The sequence below is a fragment of the Schistocerca gregaria genome, chromosome 9 (genome assembly GCF_023897955.1).
Source record: "Schistocerca gregaria isolate iqSchGreg1 chromosome 9, iqSchGreg1.2, whole genome shotgun sequence".
Lineage (NCBI taxonomy): Eukaryota > Metazoa > Arthropoda > Insecta > Orthoptera > Acrididae > Schistocerca > Schistocerca gregaria.
The window spans coordinates 180,326,321-180,345,722 of NC_064928.1; the positions used below are offsets into that span (position 1 = coordinate 180,326,321).

At 40.8% G+C, this 19,402-nt stretch overlaps 1 protein-coding gene across 1 annotated transcript in view; it reads left to right on the forward strand.

Annotated features, from left to right (window-relative positions):
• The window catches only part of LOC126291972 (trypsin-3-like), an 80,984-nt gene extending 67,615 nt beyond the window's left edge, over positions 1-13,369 (forward strand). The window contains exon 4 of the mRNA XM_049985727.1: positions 12,955-13,369. Coding sequence (XP_049841684.1) covers positions 12,955-13,249 — 295 coding nt within the window. The 3' untranslated portion in view covers positions 13,250-13,369. The remainder of the gene's footprint in view (positions 1-12,954) is intronic.
• The last annotated feature ends 6,033 nt before the right edge of the window (positions 13,370-19,402 follow it).

Sequence of the window (19,402 nt, forward strand, 5' to 3'; positions counted from 1 at the left end):
GCAGATTTCTCTATAATGTATCATTTTTAGTATGCTTTGTTGTCAGGGCCGGCGCAAGGCAGGTGCAAAACGTGCGGTCGCATGGAGCGGTACTTTCCCAAGGTGCAGCAAATCTGCCCCCCCCCCCCCCCCTCTTCTTTTAAGGACAAACTGAACATTCATGCCCAAGAGGGGATTCGAAACCAAACTACGGAGGGAGCGGCTTCGGGAACTGTAGCATAGATCCTCGACTACCTGCCGGTGGCCCCTGTTGAACAAGGGGAGTTAGGAGGACTAATTTCCTCCTCGCCACTGTGGCAGCACCGTCGTGTTTACGCTCGAGGAACAAAGAGGGGGAAGCAGTCTGGAGCACACGCCAGCATTCTTATGAGTGGAGCGCTGCGAGCCTGTTACACGCCGTGCGTATACTAATTTGCAGAGAGCGAACTCTAATTTGGAAATTCGAATGTAATGTTCGATACTGCAGTTTCATGTTAAGCCTGAAGCAATTTTGTTAAACCCTTCAATGGCAATTTCTGAGTGTTTTATTCTTCCCGCATTAATGGAAAAAAATGGTTGATCTTTACTACAATCAAACATGTCAAATACCTACAATGGCTAGAAGTATTCCGAATGGGTAAATACGCTGCGAATAATTACAAGGGATAAAGACATTGCTAGTAAGCATGGCATAAGTTGAGTTTTGACATATTTTTTAAAATTTTTGCTATCCGTTTCTGAGTGATAGTCGAACGTTTTGGTTTTTGAGCCATGAAACACCTGTCTCCGCCTGCATGAACAACAATTAAACCCTGACCGCCACTTTTGTTTGACAATACTACTTGCACATTATCACTTTGCCAACATTTATTTACAGTATAATGCGTGTGAATCCATGTTTCATCTTAGTAAGCTACTGGTCGCTTTGATTCGGATGAAAACCTGGGAAAGTATCGTCTTTTAGCAACAATGCCCTCTCGTCAGCTCAAAACAAAACGTTAATTTTGACACCTTCTAAAACGAAAATCCATAGACAGAACATTGCTTCTAAGGGTTTCCTTGCCAGCTTTGAAGCTCATTTCTGTTTGACAAAAGTTGTGCAGTTTTCGCAAAGTTCGTATTTCTTTCTATTGTTCGTAATGCCATAGAAATTGCTGCCTGATGATGCATTTATCCATATCATCGGTCACATACTTATTGTGAGCTTCTTGCTTCTTCTTCTTGGGCGCTAGTTTAAGCGCAGCCTCGCTGTACCACGTCACGTCACCAAGTTCCTGGCGCTGCCGCGTCACCACTACGCCTTTCCAGGCAATAGATATTGTTGTCTTCTCTGCAACGAAAACTACAGAATTCGTTTCGGTAGTTGGCCAAGGGAGTCAAGAGTGGTCAGAAGCACTTTCGTTGCGTTTGTAAAACAGAAGAATTAGTGCGTCCAAATTACTTGCAACTTGGGATGTAATAGGTAAGTGCTTTTCATTCAATGTACAATTAGTATTGCTCATGCATGTTACACATAAGTTAGAATATTTCTCCTTCAAGATTGAAGAATAGAAAATTTTATTTTTCTTATGATCTGTTACTTCAAAAATTGGCAAGTCGGCAAATAAACATGCGTCGTCCCAATAGCTAAAATATAAATAAAGCGAAGAAAAGTGAAGTGATACGACGATGACTAATTCATTACCCCTTATTCCATAATCAGACACGAAAGAAGTGACACATGGAAATTAAGACAGATGTCGAATGTCAGTTCTTTGACATGAACAACCGCAGCGCAGTGATTTACACTACTGGCCATTAAAATTGCTACACCAAGAAAAAATGCAGATGATAAACTGGTATTCATTGGACAAATTTATTATACTGGAACTGAAATGTGATTACATTTTCACTTAATAATGGGTGCATAGATCCTGAGAAATCAGTACCCAGAACAACCACCTCTGGTCGTAATAACGCCCTTGATACACCTGGGCATTGAGCCAAACAGAGCTTGGATGGCGAGTACGGGTACAGCTGTGCATGCAGCTTCGACACTATACCACAGTTCATCAAGAGTAGTGACTGGCGTATTGTGACGAGCCAGTTGCTCGGCCACCATTGACCAGACGTTTTCAGTTGGTGAGAGATCTGGAGAATGTGCTGGCCAGGGCAGCAGTCGAACATTTTCTGTATCCTGAAAGGCCCGTACAGGACCTGCAACATGCGGTCGTGCATTATCCTGCTGAGATGTAGGGTTTTGCAGGGACCGAATGAAGGGTAGAGCCACGGGTCGTAACATATCTGAAATGTAACGTCCACTGTTCAAAGTGCCGTCAATGCGAACAAGAGGTGACCGAGACATGTAACCAATGGCACCCCATACCATCACACCGGGTGGTACGCCAGTATGGTGATGACGAGTACATGCTTCCAATGTGCGTTCACCGCGATGTCGCCAAACACGGATGCGACCATCATGATGCTGTAAACAGAGCCTGGGTTCATCCGAAAAAATGACATTTTGTCATTCCTGCACCCAGGTTCGTCATTGAATACACCATTGCAGGTGCTACTGTCTGTGATGCAGCGTCAAGGGTAACCGCAGCCATCATCTCCGAGCTGATAGTCCATGCTGCTGCAAACGTCGTCAAACTGTTCGTGCAGATGGTTGTTGTCTTGCAAACGTCCCCATCTGTTGACTCAGGGATCTAGATGTGGCTGCACGATCCGTTGCAGCCATGCGGATAAGATGCCTGTCATCTCGACTGCTAGTGATACGAGGCCGTTGGGATCCAGCACGGCGTTCCGTATTACCCTCCTGAACCCACTGATTCCATATTCTGCTAACAGTCATTCGATCTCGACCAACGCGAGCAGCAGTGTCGCGATACGATAAACCGCAATCGCGATAGGCTACAATCCGACCTTTATGAAAGTCAGAAACGTGATGGTACACATTTCTCCTCCTTACACGAGGCATCACAACAACGTTTCGCCAGGCAATTTCAGTTAACTGCTGTTTGTGTATGAGAAATCGGTTGGAAACTTTCCCCGTGTCAGCACGTTGTAGGTGTCACCGCCGGTACCAACCTTGTGTGAATGTTCTGAAAATCTAATCATTTGCATATTACAGCATCTTCTTCCTGTCGGTTAAATTTCGCGTCTGTAGCACGTCATCTCCGTGGTATAGCAATTTTAATGGCCAGTAGTGTAATATATTTCGAGTAGTATTAGTATCAGTCAATGCCCGAGTGTGTTATTATTGCATTATTATGTTAACTCCATCTCCTTATTCTACCACCTTCCATTGTCTTCCGCACCACTCTTTGATCTTTTCACCTGCCTTTGTATTGAAATTCCGCCTGAAATTCAATTTCACGCGGCTCAATTCTTATGACTTCATCTCCTGAACCGTGTATCCTACAGTAATATAATTTTCCGTTTACGTGCAGTGGAATATCAGGAAATTGTCCGAAATATGTCCAATGGTAGAAAAAGACTGTTTGGCAGTGAATATAGGAAAAAAACCCGCGCTGAAGGAAGATGACGATAAGAAGCAAAAGGATGCACTACAATGATATTTCAAGCCAAAGAGAGAACGACCTAGCACCGGCAAGGATGGAAAAATAGATTCTGAAAGTATAGAAACTAGTCGAGCTACTGCAGCTACATCTTTATCTTCAGGACATGACAAGAAAATTGACGAACACAGTACTGCGACCACCGCATACAATGCTAACTGTTGGCCATCCTCAACATGTTAAACAGACCTCGTCTGGACTCAAAACCTGCTTTGTGATGAAAGTTCCGAGATTGAATCATCAGGCAGAACTGGAATTAGGCGACCCAATTCGGAAAATACCGGAGGAACATCAGCCGAGGTACTCACCACCAGAGAAGGGATTGAAGGCTAGCCTAAACAGGAAGACACAATTGACTCAAATCCCGAAGATGGCCAGAAATTATTACCAACTGCATTCGAACGACGTTGGTCAGGCGAGGTCATCCCGAGCGCATTAAGGAAGCTGAAGAATGTCCTAAAAACGCGGACAACCGGTGTTTCAGCCCTGTGCACTACAGCTACTCTTTCAAGAATTTAGAAGAAGTAGATAGACATTGGTTGGTATACTCAAAGAGCAAGGATGCTGTGTTCTGCTTTTGTTGCAAACTGTTTTCGTCATTTACAGTAAACATTTCAAAGAACGGTATAACCGACTGGTGGCACCTTGCTTCGTATCTCGAAAGTCACGGGAAGTCTACCGAGCATTTGAATTCACATAAAAAGTGGATCGTGTTTTCCGAGGGACTGAAAAAACCACGAACTGTCGACACCCATCATCAAAGGCTTCTGAATACTGAAAGCAAACATTGGAAAAATGGATCGGCAATGTCTGCCTTTGAGAGGAAGTACAGATACACTCTTTCAGCCTGACAACGGAAACTTATTGAAAATCGTTGAATTATTTGGAAAGTTCGACACTGTGATGATGGAGCACCTGCACAGAACAAAGCAAGGTGAGAACAAGGGTCATCATTATCTTGGAAAAGAAGCACAGAATGAAATAATTCATCTTATTGGATCATCTATAACCAACAACATTCTATTAATGATGAAATCTGCAAAGTATTACAGTATAATTCTAGACTGCACACCAAATATTTCAAAAGTTGAGCAGATGACAGTTGTGGAACGTTTCGTTCAGGAGACAAGACTCGACAGGGTATACGATGTCCAAATTCGGGAGCATTTCCTGGAATTTCTTCTAGTGCCCGATGCTTCAAGCTCGACTTTGATGCAGGTCGTAATCAAGTTCTTGGAAGATAAAAAAAAAATCATATTGTGTAGTATGAGAGGGCAAGGACACGGCAATGGAGCAAACATGAAAGGAAAGAAGTCTGGTCTCCAGTAAGGAATTTCAGATATGAACAAGAGAGCATTTTATGTACCATGCAGCAGTCACCCTTTGAATCTTGTTTAAATGATGCTGATATGTCTTCTAAATATGCTGTTTCCGTGTTTTCGACAGTGAAAAGCCTCTATGACTTCTTTTTGTCCTCTGTTCGACGTTGGGATGTCTTGAAGAAGTATCAGCCTAACCTGTTGCTGAAGCCACTGAGCGATACTAGGTGGGAAAGTCACATTGATGCACTTACTCCCTTGAGGTTTCAAATTGGAGGCGTTTAAAAATGGCTCTGAGCACTATGGGACTCAACTGCTTTGGTCATTAGTCCCCTAGAACTTAGAACTACTTAAACCTAACTAACCTAAGGACACCACACACATCCATGCCCAAGGCAGGATTCGAACCTGCGACCGTAGCAGTCGGACGGTTCCGGACTGCGCGCCTAGAACCGCTAGACCACTGCGGCCGGCGGAGGCGTTTATGATGCACTGGTTCAGATATCAGAAGAATTCGATGCCATGACCGCTCATGAAGCAACGTCACTCGCGAATCAAATAAAAACTTACACCTTTCTCACTTCTCTGGTACGACGTTCTGCTTCACATCAGTGTAGTCAGGAAGACCCTCCAGACCACTGACATTAATGTTTTGAGGCCATGGAAATGCTTGAAAAAATGAAAACGTATTTTGAGACCTGCAGAACAGAAGAAAAGTTTGCGTCTTTCTTCATGGATTCCAAAAAATTGGCTGCAGAATTAGAACTAGAAGATCTAACGTTACCATGGATAAGTGTTTCCTGGTGATGAAGTAAGAAGCCAATACACTTTACCTATGAATAAAGGGATGAGACAATAGATGACCCAACAAAACGTTGCAAGATTGAATTCTACTATTATCTTTTAGATATAGTAACCACATCTTTGGATGAGAGATCCAATCAACTGAAATCTCACAATGATATTTTGATTTTCTCTACAACATCGGCGAGCTGAAGAATGCACCTCCTGACAGCCTGGACACAAAGTATAGAAAGCTCTCAGCGATTTTACAAGATCATGAGTCAAACAACATTGATGCATTGGAGTTGAGGGAAGAACTAAAAGTGCTTTCAACATTGTTGAAACTTGAAATAGGTCCAAAAGAGACTCTGAAATTTATAGGAAGACATAATTTTTGCCCTAATGTTAACATTGGTTAACATTGCTCTGAGAATTCTCCTAACATTCCCTGTTACTGTTGCGAGTGGAGAGAGGAGTTTCTCAAAACTGAAATTGATAAAGACCAATGGTGAGCCAACCTCATTTGAATGATCTTGCAATAATATCGATTGAGCACGCGCTTGCAGAGGACTTAAATTACACACATCGTGTGAAAGAGTTTGCACAACCAAAAGCTAGGAAGATTCAATTTGTCTAGTGTTTTTTTAAATTTTTATATTATGATCAGTGTCTTGGTTATTTACTGTGTTGTATCTTATTTTGTTCAACATTAAATAGTTATAGTAAATATTATTGTTCAAACCAAATTATCATTAAATTGTAAATATATTTTGTTTTCCATTGAATACATTAATTGTTCACAACCATTGAAAAATTTTATTTACGTTAACTGTAAGTTCATGACGCACAGGATTAGCTGAGTGGAGTTCAGTTACTGCAGTCATGGACTGTGCAGCTGGTCCCAGCAGAGGTTCGAGTCCTCCCTCGGGCATGGATGTGTGTGTTTGTCCTTAGGATAATTTAGATTAAGTAGTGTGTAAGCTTCGAGACTGATGAACTTAGCAGTTAAGTCCCATAAGATTTCACACACATTTGAACATTTTTGTAAATTCACAAGGCTTATTTAAATCAGCCACATTTCTTCAATTAGGTTTGACTGCACTTTTGAGCTGATGCCCAGTGACTGTTTTGTATAAATCTGTAGAGAATGTCATGAATCAGTCGCAATTTTTGTTTTTATTTTCCAGATCTACATAGATTTCGGGCACAGTGTGGCTATTCTCAGTGCTTTGAGTTATGTTTACATCTGTGGCGCCAAGATGAACGTAACTGTCAACATGACAGTTTAGATGTAAGCACATATTAAAAGCTTTTACACTGGCCACTCAGTGGCTGAAACCTAGGTAGATCAAAAAAAGTAAAAACAAAAACTGCGATTGGGGCATCAATTTAGTAGCTCGCACGGGGTGGCACTTGGGCTTGCACTCGCTCTGTTTGTTGTGCTAAAGTGTCAGGTAATGTGACATCAGTGTACAAAATTAATTTACAAGAATTTTGTTCATATGAAATCTCTCATCATGCCGTTAAGTGAGAAACGTCCTGTCCACTATCCTTCTCACCCCTCTCATAGTGGTACTCTGCCGCCCACAAAACCTTCACAATATCTTCACCCATCCCTGTTTAGCCTCTGCTCCAAATCCCTTGCCTCACGGCTCATATCCCTGTAATAGACCTAGGTATAAGAGCTGTTCCATATATCCTCCTGCCACCACCTACTCTAGTCTGGTCAGAAGCATCACCTATCCCATCAAAAGTGGGGCTACGTGTGAAACCAATCATATAATCTGGAAGATGACCTGCAACCACTGTGCTACATTCAACTGGGCATGACAATTAACAAACTGTGTACCTGCATGAATGGCCACTGACAAACTGCATCCAATATACAGCTGGACCACCCAGTTGCTGAACATGCTGCCCAGTACAATGTGCTTCACTACAATGACTGCTTCACAGCCTGCACCAACTGGATCCTTTCCACTGACACCAACTTTTCTGAATTGTGCAGGTGGGAATTGTCTCTGCAATATATTCTACATTCCTGAATCCCCCTGATGTCAACCTCTTCTAGTTCCTGTCCTTCAGCCACCTATCCCCTTCCCTGTCCCCTTACCAGCACTACATAGCCTTCTATTCCATCAATGCACCCACTAGCCTCTCTCTTTTTTCCCCTCCTCTACCTCTCTCCTCTCCCCCCATCTCGCTGCCCCCCCCCCCACCCCTCATGCTCAACCTCCCGCCTGCACATAGTAGCCCAGCCCTGTCTCCACCATGTCCCTTCATGCTCCCAAACGTAGCACTACACCTTCCCCCATCCATACCTTTCTATCTATGCTTCTCAGCATACCCTTCTCACCACCCAAACCTATTTCTTGCCACAAATTGCTTCTTCTTCCATCAGACCCTGTTGCTGTGCACAGTCCAGCTGCAGGGCCTAGAGGCTTTGGTCAGGTACATGTGATGGTCAGTAGCAATCTATCCTTTTCATAATATCGTCGAAATTAGTCATCCAAGTGTTTGGCCCCCCAGAAAACAGCTTTGCCCGAAATGGTAACACTTTCAAATCATTGGCCACCAAATGAAGTTGTTACTTCCCCACAGTGGCTGCAAACACTGCACGGTGTAATAAACAACTAAATACAGTTGCATAGCATTTACTTATGTAGGCACCATATACACTACCGACAGACATTAGTTTCAAAAATACAACTACTGAATGAAGGACGGTGCACAAAATTCCTCGGAGTCTAGATACGTGGAGGGTGATCCCAAAAGTAAGACCTCCATTTTTTTAAAAAATATAACTAATAGTTTCTTTAATATAAATTGTACATAGTTTTGAAGCTTGAGCATTCTTCTATTTTTCTGCATAATCACCATTTCGATTGATGCACTTTTGTAAATGCTGTAGCAGTTTTTGTATGACAGCATCATACCGGCACACCACCATTCCTCTGAAGAAGCGTTTTACCTCGTCTTTCACCTTTTCATCATCACTGAAGTGCCTTCTAGCCAAGTGTTCTTTCAACTTCTGAAACAAGTTTTAGTCAGTGGGTGCTAAGTCCTGACTGAAGGGTGGATGGGTACTGATGTCCCATCCAAACTGTTTGCAGAAGTTCCACGGTTTGACGGGCATGTGGGGGCAAGCATTTTCATGGAAAAGGCTTAGGCCCCTACTCAACATTCCTCTTCTTCAGTTCTGAATCACCTGCTTGAGTATTCGTAATGTCTGAAAATACCTACTGGCATTTGTTGTTGCCCCAGGAACCATGAAGTCGACCGACAATTTCCCCTTTTGATCCCAAAAAGCAGTTGCCATGACTTTACTGGCAGCCTGTGTTCTTTTGAATTTTCATGGCTTGGGTGAAATGGAATGCTGCCACTCACATGATTGTTGTTTGGTCTCAGATGTGAAGTGGACAGCCCAGATTTCATCAAGCATGACAACTGAACCCAAAAGGTTGTCCTTTTAATCTGCATAGTGTCAAAGAAATTGGTGGGAAGTTTCAACATGTTGGTACTTGTGGCCTTCTATCCACACACTTGGGACCCATCTTACACACACCTTCCAAAATTTACTTCAGTCAATGTTCAGTGAATGGTGCTTGGTGAAACCTTAGGAACAACATTGCAGAGCTCGTTGAGAGTGATTGGCTGATCTTGAAGCATGATTTGTTCAATGTCTGTCACTGCCTCTTTGGGAATTGGTGGTCTCCCATTTCTTTCCTCACAAATTTCAGTTCAACCATGTGGAAACTACCAACACAACTTGCAGACCTTTTTGACATCAATACATGACTCTCCATATACTTCCATCAACTGTCAACAAATGTCAATCACGTTAACACTTTTTGCACTCAAAAACCAAATAACTGTGCCACATTCACACCTGTCGGTAATGGCTAACAGGAGTTTCATTACATCTGCCTGCCAAGCCAGGACTGGAAGCTTGAGTGGATGTGTGGTGGGTTCTGTGCAGAGTGGAGGGAGCAACGATAAAAACAGCATGACCAATAGCCACCAAACAGTCTCCCTGCGAACCCAGTACTTACTTTTGGGATTACCCTCATAGTTAACAAGTTAAACCACTATCAATTCATAGCAAAACTAATGGAGAAGCTCAGTTCAGTGTGCAATGCCCTTAGAAGCATCTGTCACCAGGTCCACTTGAAGACCAGAGTGTTGGCTTATTCTGCATATTGTCACACCTTCTTGTCTTACGGACTTAAGTACTGGGGCAGTGCAACTAAAGTAAATAAGTGAACAGTAAGAATATTGAGTGAAATAGATAATTGTATATCTTGCAAATGCCCTTTTTAAGGATCTTGGCAGTATCACACTTGCTTCTCAATAAGTTTAAACCTTAATTGTTTTTGTTGCTGATAATAATTGTCATTCTTGTAAACCTTGTTAGTACAAAAACAACACAAAGGGAGTTCCATAAGTAGGGAATTGCAGGCGAGCTGGAATTCCATAACCACTCATCAGTGACGCAAAGGCTCATAATAGGAAAATGTGGTGTCGAAGTAATAAAACTTGGGCAGTGGAGCAATGGATAAAATCATTAGTGTTGTATCTACGGACCCAACCAACCAACGCACTCACTCGTGCCATGACCGTGATATCGCTGGCCACAATTCCTGTCGCGGCCGTCGGTGTCTTAGGGCATAACTGCCGACGGAAGAGGTCGTGCCATGGCTGAGCTCGGGTCCGCAGCGCCCTCTGCCTTTTGCATATAAGGAGGAGTGCTGGCCCCAAGTCGGACAGTCTATTGATGATTGTCTATTGCTAGCCTTCATGGAGATTATAACGGAGAAATTGCAGTGTGATATTTGCTTTTGTATTCGACTAAGCTCACTACATGGATTACTCTTGGATATTACTTGGACTTTTATTGCTGGTGCACGTTTTGTCAGAAATAAAGATAAGTTATCTCTTCATTCTCGCTGGCGCAATTCTTGTCAGTAATTATTTTTCAGCCAACAGACATAGCTACATCCTGGTCACTACCCACGCTTTATACAATTTGTGGCGGCTGCCCCAAAGGTACCACCAAGGACCTTGGCTTTGGGAGCTGTCACAAAAATTAGGTTGGTGAATCTTCTTTCACACTGTTTCGACTTCTGGCCAAGTTTACAACACAAGAGTGAACACGATGGGGCACTTTTCAACTGAACTGTGATGCAGTCACAATACGAGACACAAAAATTGTTTCCATGTAGACATTGCCTCCGTGCCCAGGGTTCAGAATTGAGTTATATACTTTGGTGATAAGATATTCAACAAGCTCCCATCTAACACAAATTAATAAATTGGGAAACCCTACTACTAAAACTAAAATTTTTAAAAATTCCCATAACCAGTCCTCTTACAAATTATCTGAATGCCAGGCTCAATGACTGAAACTTCTTTCTTTCTACCCTATAAGTCATAGTGTTCATTCTGAATCTTTGTGACACATTATACTGTATTGTAAACTGGATTCCATTGTTACAGACATAGGTTATTATTTTCTTTTAAAATTGTGATTGTGATCAAGTAAATATTAAGTTAACAATCAATGATAAGCAACAGCTATTCAATGCAGCTGACAAACCAGCTGTAGTGACTTCCCTTTTAATTTCCATGTTCCATTAACTATCATAAGTATGAGGAGCAAAATGAGTTATTGCCATGTAAGGAAGGTGTGTATACGATTCCTTGTGGAAATTGTGGTACATCATATGCAGATCAGATAACATGCACCATTCATGGCAGTAAGCAGTAACAAAACACTTAATAAAGAAATACACGATCACAACACTAGAGGTAGAGAGAGACCCCACATCATATCTTATAGAACAACACTTTATGAGAAAAGCCCTCACTATGCAGGCATAAAACTACTGTATTGCTTCCATCCTAAAATCTCCAAATTGCCCATTACAAAACTAAAAACGAAATTAAAGTTATGGCTCCTAAACAATCCTGTATATTCAATAGATGAGTTTCTAGATTTAGTACACTCGTATGATGGAAGGCCCTCTATCTAAAAATATATGTATTTTCAGATGATGGACTGTGTCACAAACTGTAAATATTTGAATGTCAGATATGAATACTGCATCACAAACTGTAGATTCCTTAAGCTAAGTATGGCAATAACAATTTTTTTTATGTATAGTTCATATATGTAAGTCTGTTCTCTCAACTAAATTCAGAAAAAGTTGTGTAGATAAAAGTGCCAGACAATGATATGTAACCCTAGTAAGTAAGGCTCTGACTTATCCAGAAGACTGGAACAACAACAAAAAACTTTTTTTTGTAATCAGTTGATGTTGGATCAAAAATAAATAAATAAATATAATAGAAAGAAAGATTCCAAACGTGAAAAATATATTAAAAAACAAAGATGCTGTGACTTACCAAACGAGAAAGCGCTAGTAGATAGACACAATAAATTGTGTCAGTAAATTGTGTCTATCTACCAGCGCTTTCTCGTTTGGTAAGTTAAAGCATCTTTGTTTTTTAATAAATAAATAGGTGTGTGGAACATCAAAGATACACACATGTACTACAGCCACATAAGACAGCAGTGGCAGAACATTGTACAGATAGGGACCATTTGATGAACTACAGTGACATTAATATTTTAATATCCATCTCTTCCTTTTGGGATTCTGTGGTCAAGGAAAGCATATATATTACATTAACCGATAACTTAATAAATAGAGGTAATGGTTTTAAATTGGGCAAGGCATGATGTCCAGCTCTTGGTTTAATTAAATTGCAGAGAATCTATCAAGGTATTACCACCACTGAATATGCATCAATATGAGGGTGTGTGTCAGAACGCTTTCACCACAGGTGGCACATGGGTACCTCATTGCCATCAACCAGCATCTGTGACCCACATGTGCAGTACTGCCACGGTGGATGATACGAGGCCACACTTGTGACTTTGTCGTTAGTCCTGTGACTCATTCTGATGATGGCTGGATGGTATGTAGCCAAAATATCAGTGGAACAAGTAGTCTCTGTGTGGCTGCTGCACTCCCAAAATTTAATGGATTAGAAACAGCAATACATTATTGTTAAAACTTTATACATAGTAATTTTCTGTGATGCCCTTGTCTCATGTTAACGTATGCCTCAACTCCTTCCTGATCTCAGAAGGTTCTCCTTCTCAATAGGATTGCCCTCAATGGATTAAAAAATTGACCATTGAGCATAACAAAAAATATTCAGCTCATTGCGTACTATTACTATTTCTGAAATATTTCTATATGTTAATACAAGTGACCTCTGTGTGATATTTACTTTCTCTTCAGGTTTTTGAATGGCATCATCTCTGACATGGTCCCAGTGAGAGATGACTTCATGCGCAATTGTAGCTCACCGGCCAAAAGCAACTACTTCATGTTCGTCGGTTACTACAGGAAGTGGATCATGGGTATCATAGTGAACAACACTCCTACTGAGGAAGAGGAAAGCAACGAGATACCCCATGGCCACCGCCGCCCACAAGCAGTCAGTGCAGTGTCCGCTCCCACCCCCACTCCACCTGTGGGTGGGCTCTCACTGTGCCTATGTTCGCTGCTTTGCTCCACTGTTCTCAATAAATGAAGTGTCCGTGTCCTGCAACTGGTCTCATTTCCATTCCAAACTGCCAATTAGAGTGGCTCTTATGAGGAACTTTTCTTAAAGATTTTGTATATTTTTCCTTGAACTGTCCTCCAATTTATTTCCATCAGATATAAAAATAACCTGTGTCAAATGTGGGCTTAAAGTGTTTGCAGGTTCAATTGCTGCACTTCAAACTTAAGTTCCAGTCTGACAATAAATAATGGGTGGTGTAATTCAGTAAATTTTATAGCACCTACATTAAAAATGGAGCCTGCAGTTATTTTTCTCATATTGTCAGGCAATCTGCCATGCACTATCTACAAAATGATTTACACACAATGCAGTATGTAACCTTAAAATGTTCATTACATACTTCTAATATAATGTAACACAGTCTTGACACCACAAACTCCATTACAACATTGAGGGACATTTGGCTACAACTATGCTTCAAGAAGCTAGACACAAAGCCCATGCCTACTACAGTAGTACAAGTTTATATGCCAACTAGCTCTGCAGATGATGAACAAATTGATAAAATGTATGATGAGATAAAAGAAATTATTCAGGTAGTGAAGGGAGATGAAAATTTAGTAGTCATGGGTGACTGGAATTCGACAGTAGGAAAGGAAGAGAAGGAAACATAGTAGATGAATATGGATTGGGGGTAAGAAATGAAAGAGGAATACGTCTGGTAGAATTCTACACAGAGCATAACTTAATCATAGCTAACACTTGGTTCAAGAAACATAAAAGAAGGTTGTATAGTTGGAAGAATCCTGGAGATACTAGAAGGTATCAGATAAATTATATAATAGTAAGACAGAGATTTAGGAACCAGATTTTAAATTGTAAGACATTTTCAGGGGCAGATGTGGCCTCTGACCACAATCTATTGGTTATGAACTGTAGATTAAATCTAAAGAAACTGCAAAAAGGTGGGAGTTTAATGAGAGGAGACCTGGATAAACTGACTAAACCAGAGGTTGTACAGAGTTTCAGGGAGAGCATAAGGGAACAATTGATAGGAATGGGGGAAAGAAATAAAGTAGAAGAAGAATGGGTAGCTCTGAGGGATGATGTAGTGAAGACAGCCGAGGATCAAGTAGGTAAAAGGACGAGGGCTAGTAGAAACCCTTGGGTAATAAAAGAAATATTGAATTTAATTGATGAAAGGAGGAAATACAAAAATGCAGTAAATGAAGCAGGCAAAAAGGAATACAAACATCTCAAAAATGAGATCAACAGGAAGTGCAAAATGGCTAAGCAGGGATGGCTAGAGAACAAATGTAATGGAATATCAAGAGCTCAGATGGAAACCCAGTTCTAAGCAAAGAAGGAAAAGCAGAAAGGTGGAAGGAGTATATAGAGGGTCTATACAACGGCGATGTACTTGAGGACAATATTATTGAAGTGGAAGAGGATGTAGATGAAGATGGAATGGGAGATATGATACTGTGTGAAGAGTTTGACAGAGCACTGAAAGCCCTGAGTCGAAACAAGGCCCCAGGAGTAGACAACATTCCATTAGAACTACTGACGGCCTTGGGAGAGCCAGTCCTGACAAAACTCTATACCATGGGGTGGGCAAGATGTACGAGACAGGCGAAATACCCTCAGACTTCAAGAAGAATATAATAATTCCAATCCCAAAGAAAGCAGGTGTTGACAGATGTGAAAATTACCGAACTATCAGATTAATAAGTCACAGCTGCAAAATACTAATGTGAATTCTTTACAGATGAATGGAAAAACTGGTAGAAGCTGACCTCGGGGGAGATCGGTTTGGATTCCGTAGAAATGTTGGAGCACGTGAGGCAATACTGACCTTAGGACTTATCATAGAAGAAAGATTAAGGAGAGGCGCCCTATGTTTATAGCATTTGTAGACTTGGAGAAAGCTTTTGACAATGTTGACTGGAATATTCTCTTTCAAATTCTAAAGGTGGCAGGGGTAAAATACAGGGAGCGAAAGGCTATTTACAATTTGTACAGAAACCAGATGGCAGTTATAAGAGTCGAGGGACATGAAAGGGAAGCAGTGGTTGGGAAGGGAGTAAGACAGGGTTGTAGCCTCTCCTCGATGTTATTCAATCTGTATATTGAGCAAGCAGTATAGGAAACAAAAGAAAAATTCGGAGTAGGTATTAAAATCCATGGAGAGGAAATAAAAACTTTAAGGTTCACCGATGACATTGTAATTCTGACAGAGACAGCAAAGGACTTGGAAGAGCAGTTGAACAGTTTGGACAGTGTCTTGAAAGGAGGATATAAGATGAACATCAACAAAAGCAAAACAAGGATAATGGAATGTAGTCGAATTAAGCGGGGTGATGCTGAGGGAATTAGATTAGGAAATGAGACACTTAAAGTATTAAAGGAGTTTTGCTATTTGGGGAGCAAAATAACTTATTATGGTCGAAGCAGAGAGGATATAAAATGTAGACTGGCAATGGCAAGGAAAGCCTTTCCGAAAAGAGAAATTTCTTAACATCAAGTATAGATTTAAGTGTAAGGAAGTCGTTTCTGAAAGTATTTGTATGGAGTGTAGCCATGTATGGAAGTGAAACATGGACGATAAATAGTTTGGACAAGAAGAGAATAGAAGCTTTCGAGATGTGGTGCTACAGAAGAATGCTGAAGATTAGATGGGTAGATCACATAACTAATGATGAGGTACTGAATAGAATTGGTGAGAAGAGTAGCTTGTGGCACAACTTGACTAGAAGAAGGGATCAGTTGGTAGGGCATGTTCTGAGCCATCAAGGGATCACTAATTTGGTACCGGAGGGCAGCGTGGAGGGTAAAAATCGTAGAGGGAGGCCAAGAGATGAATACACTAAGCAGATTCAGAAAGATGTGGGTTACAGTAGGTACTGGGAGATGAAGAAGCTTGCACAGGATAGAATAGCATGGAGAACTTCATTAAACCAATCCCAGGACTGAAGACAACAGCAAAAACAACAACATGCTTGAATGCTTACATTGCTGTTTGCTAGATTATCACAAATTACAATGAAACTTTCACAATTCTGAATAATTGAATAGAAAATCGCAGTGAGTTTTTGTATAAACTTTCATATTCAATACAAATACACCAACTAACTTGCTTAAATGTAAGATCCTATTTGTCTGATACAGTGATTTATGTAAAAATGTTAATTACTTCACTATTATGTAATAGTTTATGTTCCTATCATGTTTGTGCAGTAATCTGGTTATGTATCATCTGATACATTTATTACTTCTTACGCCAGTAATTGAAATGTATCAGTAACTGTGTTTATTTACATTACATAGGAACTACAAAGAGCTTCACAGTACACTATGCATCCAAGTTTATTGATGCATTAGAGTAGTTTTACTAATTACATTCCAAACTGTTTGTTTGAAATAAATAATACAAGTGGAAAACTTTTAAAGCACAAAACACTGAAGTCATATTCTGCCATGACAACTTTCAAGGTATTGCAGATTTCCATTGACCTAGTACTGATCGGTTCTTGATATAATGGCCTATTCCACTATCTTACAGGCTCAATGAGATAAGATGAAACCCAGAAAGGAATAAAAACCATAAGCTTAAAAAATTATTCCTTCTTGACAAATTAATTTATTATCTAATTAAAACAGGTTGTTTGCTTCAACTCCTTAAAATAGTGTGTCCTTATCTTGCACGTCACATGGACTGTATGTTGTGATGGGTCACCAGCTGCAAAGTAGGCAGCAAGGGATAGTATCAGTAATAGCAAATATGATGTCTTCACCTTCAGTTCATTTAGGGCAGAGATTTTATTTGCTTGGGTATTATTCATATGCAGTAACTGCAGGCAGACTACCATTAGCCTCTGAGGAAATGACAATTCATTGAATAAAAGCACAGATTCTGACACGGAAGGTGAGAAACTGTATTTGCCTGTAAGAGAAAAAGATTACTGTAGAAGTAGAGGTATGACTACATCATACATGAAAAAATTCCGAATGCTCAGTCTGGAATCAATGTTGACAATCTTACTCCAGAAGTGTGGACTGCTGCTGCTTCTCACACTGTGTAATAAAAAAATAAAATAAAGTAAATAAAATAAAAAAGAAAACAACAGTACATCCTACAAGTCAACCTCTTTCTTTCATTTTTTTAATACATGTTTACAATCTTGAGTTTTCCCTGATGCAGCAAAACTGCTCCAGTGATAGCAATCTTTAAGCAGGGGGATAAGCATCTCCCCAAAACTGATGGCAGCTTTTTATTTCCCCCATTTCCTCCAAAGTTTTCAAGTCTCTAATGTACAACTAGATAAATAACTATTTCAAAAAGCATGAGCTCCTCTCTGACAGGCAATTGGGATTCCAGTGTGGAAAAAAAAAACGATTACTGCTGCCACTGAATTTGTTACCATGGGTTAACTGCATTTCAAAATGAGGATCTGGTATCTATTGTGCTTTTTGATCTCAGCAAAGCCTTTGATTGTATGTCATTTAATACCCTACTTGCAAAAACAGAATTTTATCGTATACAAAACCCAACTTTAGCTGTAATTGAGCCATATTTAAGCAACAAGAGACAGTCTATCTCACTTAAAATTGACACTCTTTGCAGAAGAAAGTTGGGACTGGAGACCTACATTCTTCGGTCTTTGGTCCATTTCTGTTCATCTACATCTACATCTACATGACTACTCTGCAATTCACATTTAAGTGCTTGGCAGAGGGTTCATCGAACCACAATCATACTATCTCTCTACTATTCCACTCCCGAACAGCGAGCGGGAAAAACGAACACCTAAACCTTTCTGTTCGAGCTCTGATTTCTCTTATTTTATTTTGATGATCATTCCTACCTATGTAGGTTGGGCTCAACAAAATATTTTCGCATTCGGAAGAGAAAGTTGGTGACTGAAATTTCGTAAAAAGGTCTCACCGCGACGAAAAACGTCTATGCTGTAATGACTTCCATCCCAACTCGTGTATCATATCTGCCACACTCTCTCCCCTATAACGCGATAATACAAAACGAGCTGCCCTTTTTTGCACCCTTTCGATGTCCTCCGTCAATCCCACCTGGTAAGGATCCCACACCGCGCAGCAATATTCTAACAGAGGACGAACGAGTGTAGTGTAAGCTGTATCTTTAGTGGACTTGTTGCATCTTCTAAGTGTCCTGCCAATGAAACGCAACCTTTGGCTCTCCTTCCCGACAATATTATCTATGTGGTCCTTCCAACTAAAGTTGTTCGTAATCTTAACACCCAGGTACTTAGTTGAATTGACAGCCTTGAGAATTGTACTATTTATCGAGTAATCGAATTCCAACGGATTTCTTTTGGAACTCATGTGGATCATCTCACACTTTTCGTTATTTAGCGTCAACTGCCACCTGACACACCATACAGCAATCTTTTCTAAATCGCTTTGCAGCTGATACTGGTCTTCGGATGACCTTACTAGACGGTAAATTACAGCATCATCTGCGAACAGTCTAAGAGAACTGCTCAGATTGTCACCCAGGTCATTTATATAGATCAGGAACAGTAGAGGTCCCAGGACGCTTCCCTGGGGAACACCTGATATCACTTCAGTTTTACTCGATGATTTGCCGTCTATTACTACGAACTGCGACCTTCCTCACAGGAAATCACGAATCCAGTCGCACAACTGAGATGATACCCCATAGCTCCGCAGCTTGATTAGAAGTCGCTTGTGAGGAACGGTGTCAAAAGCTTTCCGGAAATCTAGAAATACGGAATCAACTTGAGTTCCCCTGTCGATAGTGGCCATTACTTCGTGCGAATAAAGAGCTAGCTGCGTTGCACAAGAGCAATGTTTTCTGAAGCCATGCTGATTACGTGTCAATAGATCGTTCCCTTCGAGGTGATTCATAATGTTTGAATACAGTATATGCTCCAAAACCCTACTGCAAACCGACGTCAATGATATAGGTCTGTAGTTAAATGGATTACTCCTACTACCCTTCTTGAACACTGGTGCGACCTGCACAATTTTCCAATCTGTAGGTACAGATCTATCGGTGAGCGAGCGGTTGTATATGAGTGCTAAGTAGGAAGCTATAGTATCAGCGTAATCTGAAAGGAACCTAATCGGTATTCAATCTGGACCTGAAGACTTGCCCGTATCAAGCGATTTGAGTTGCTTCGC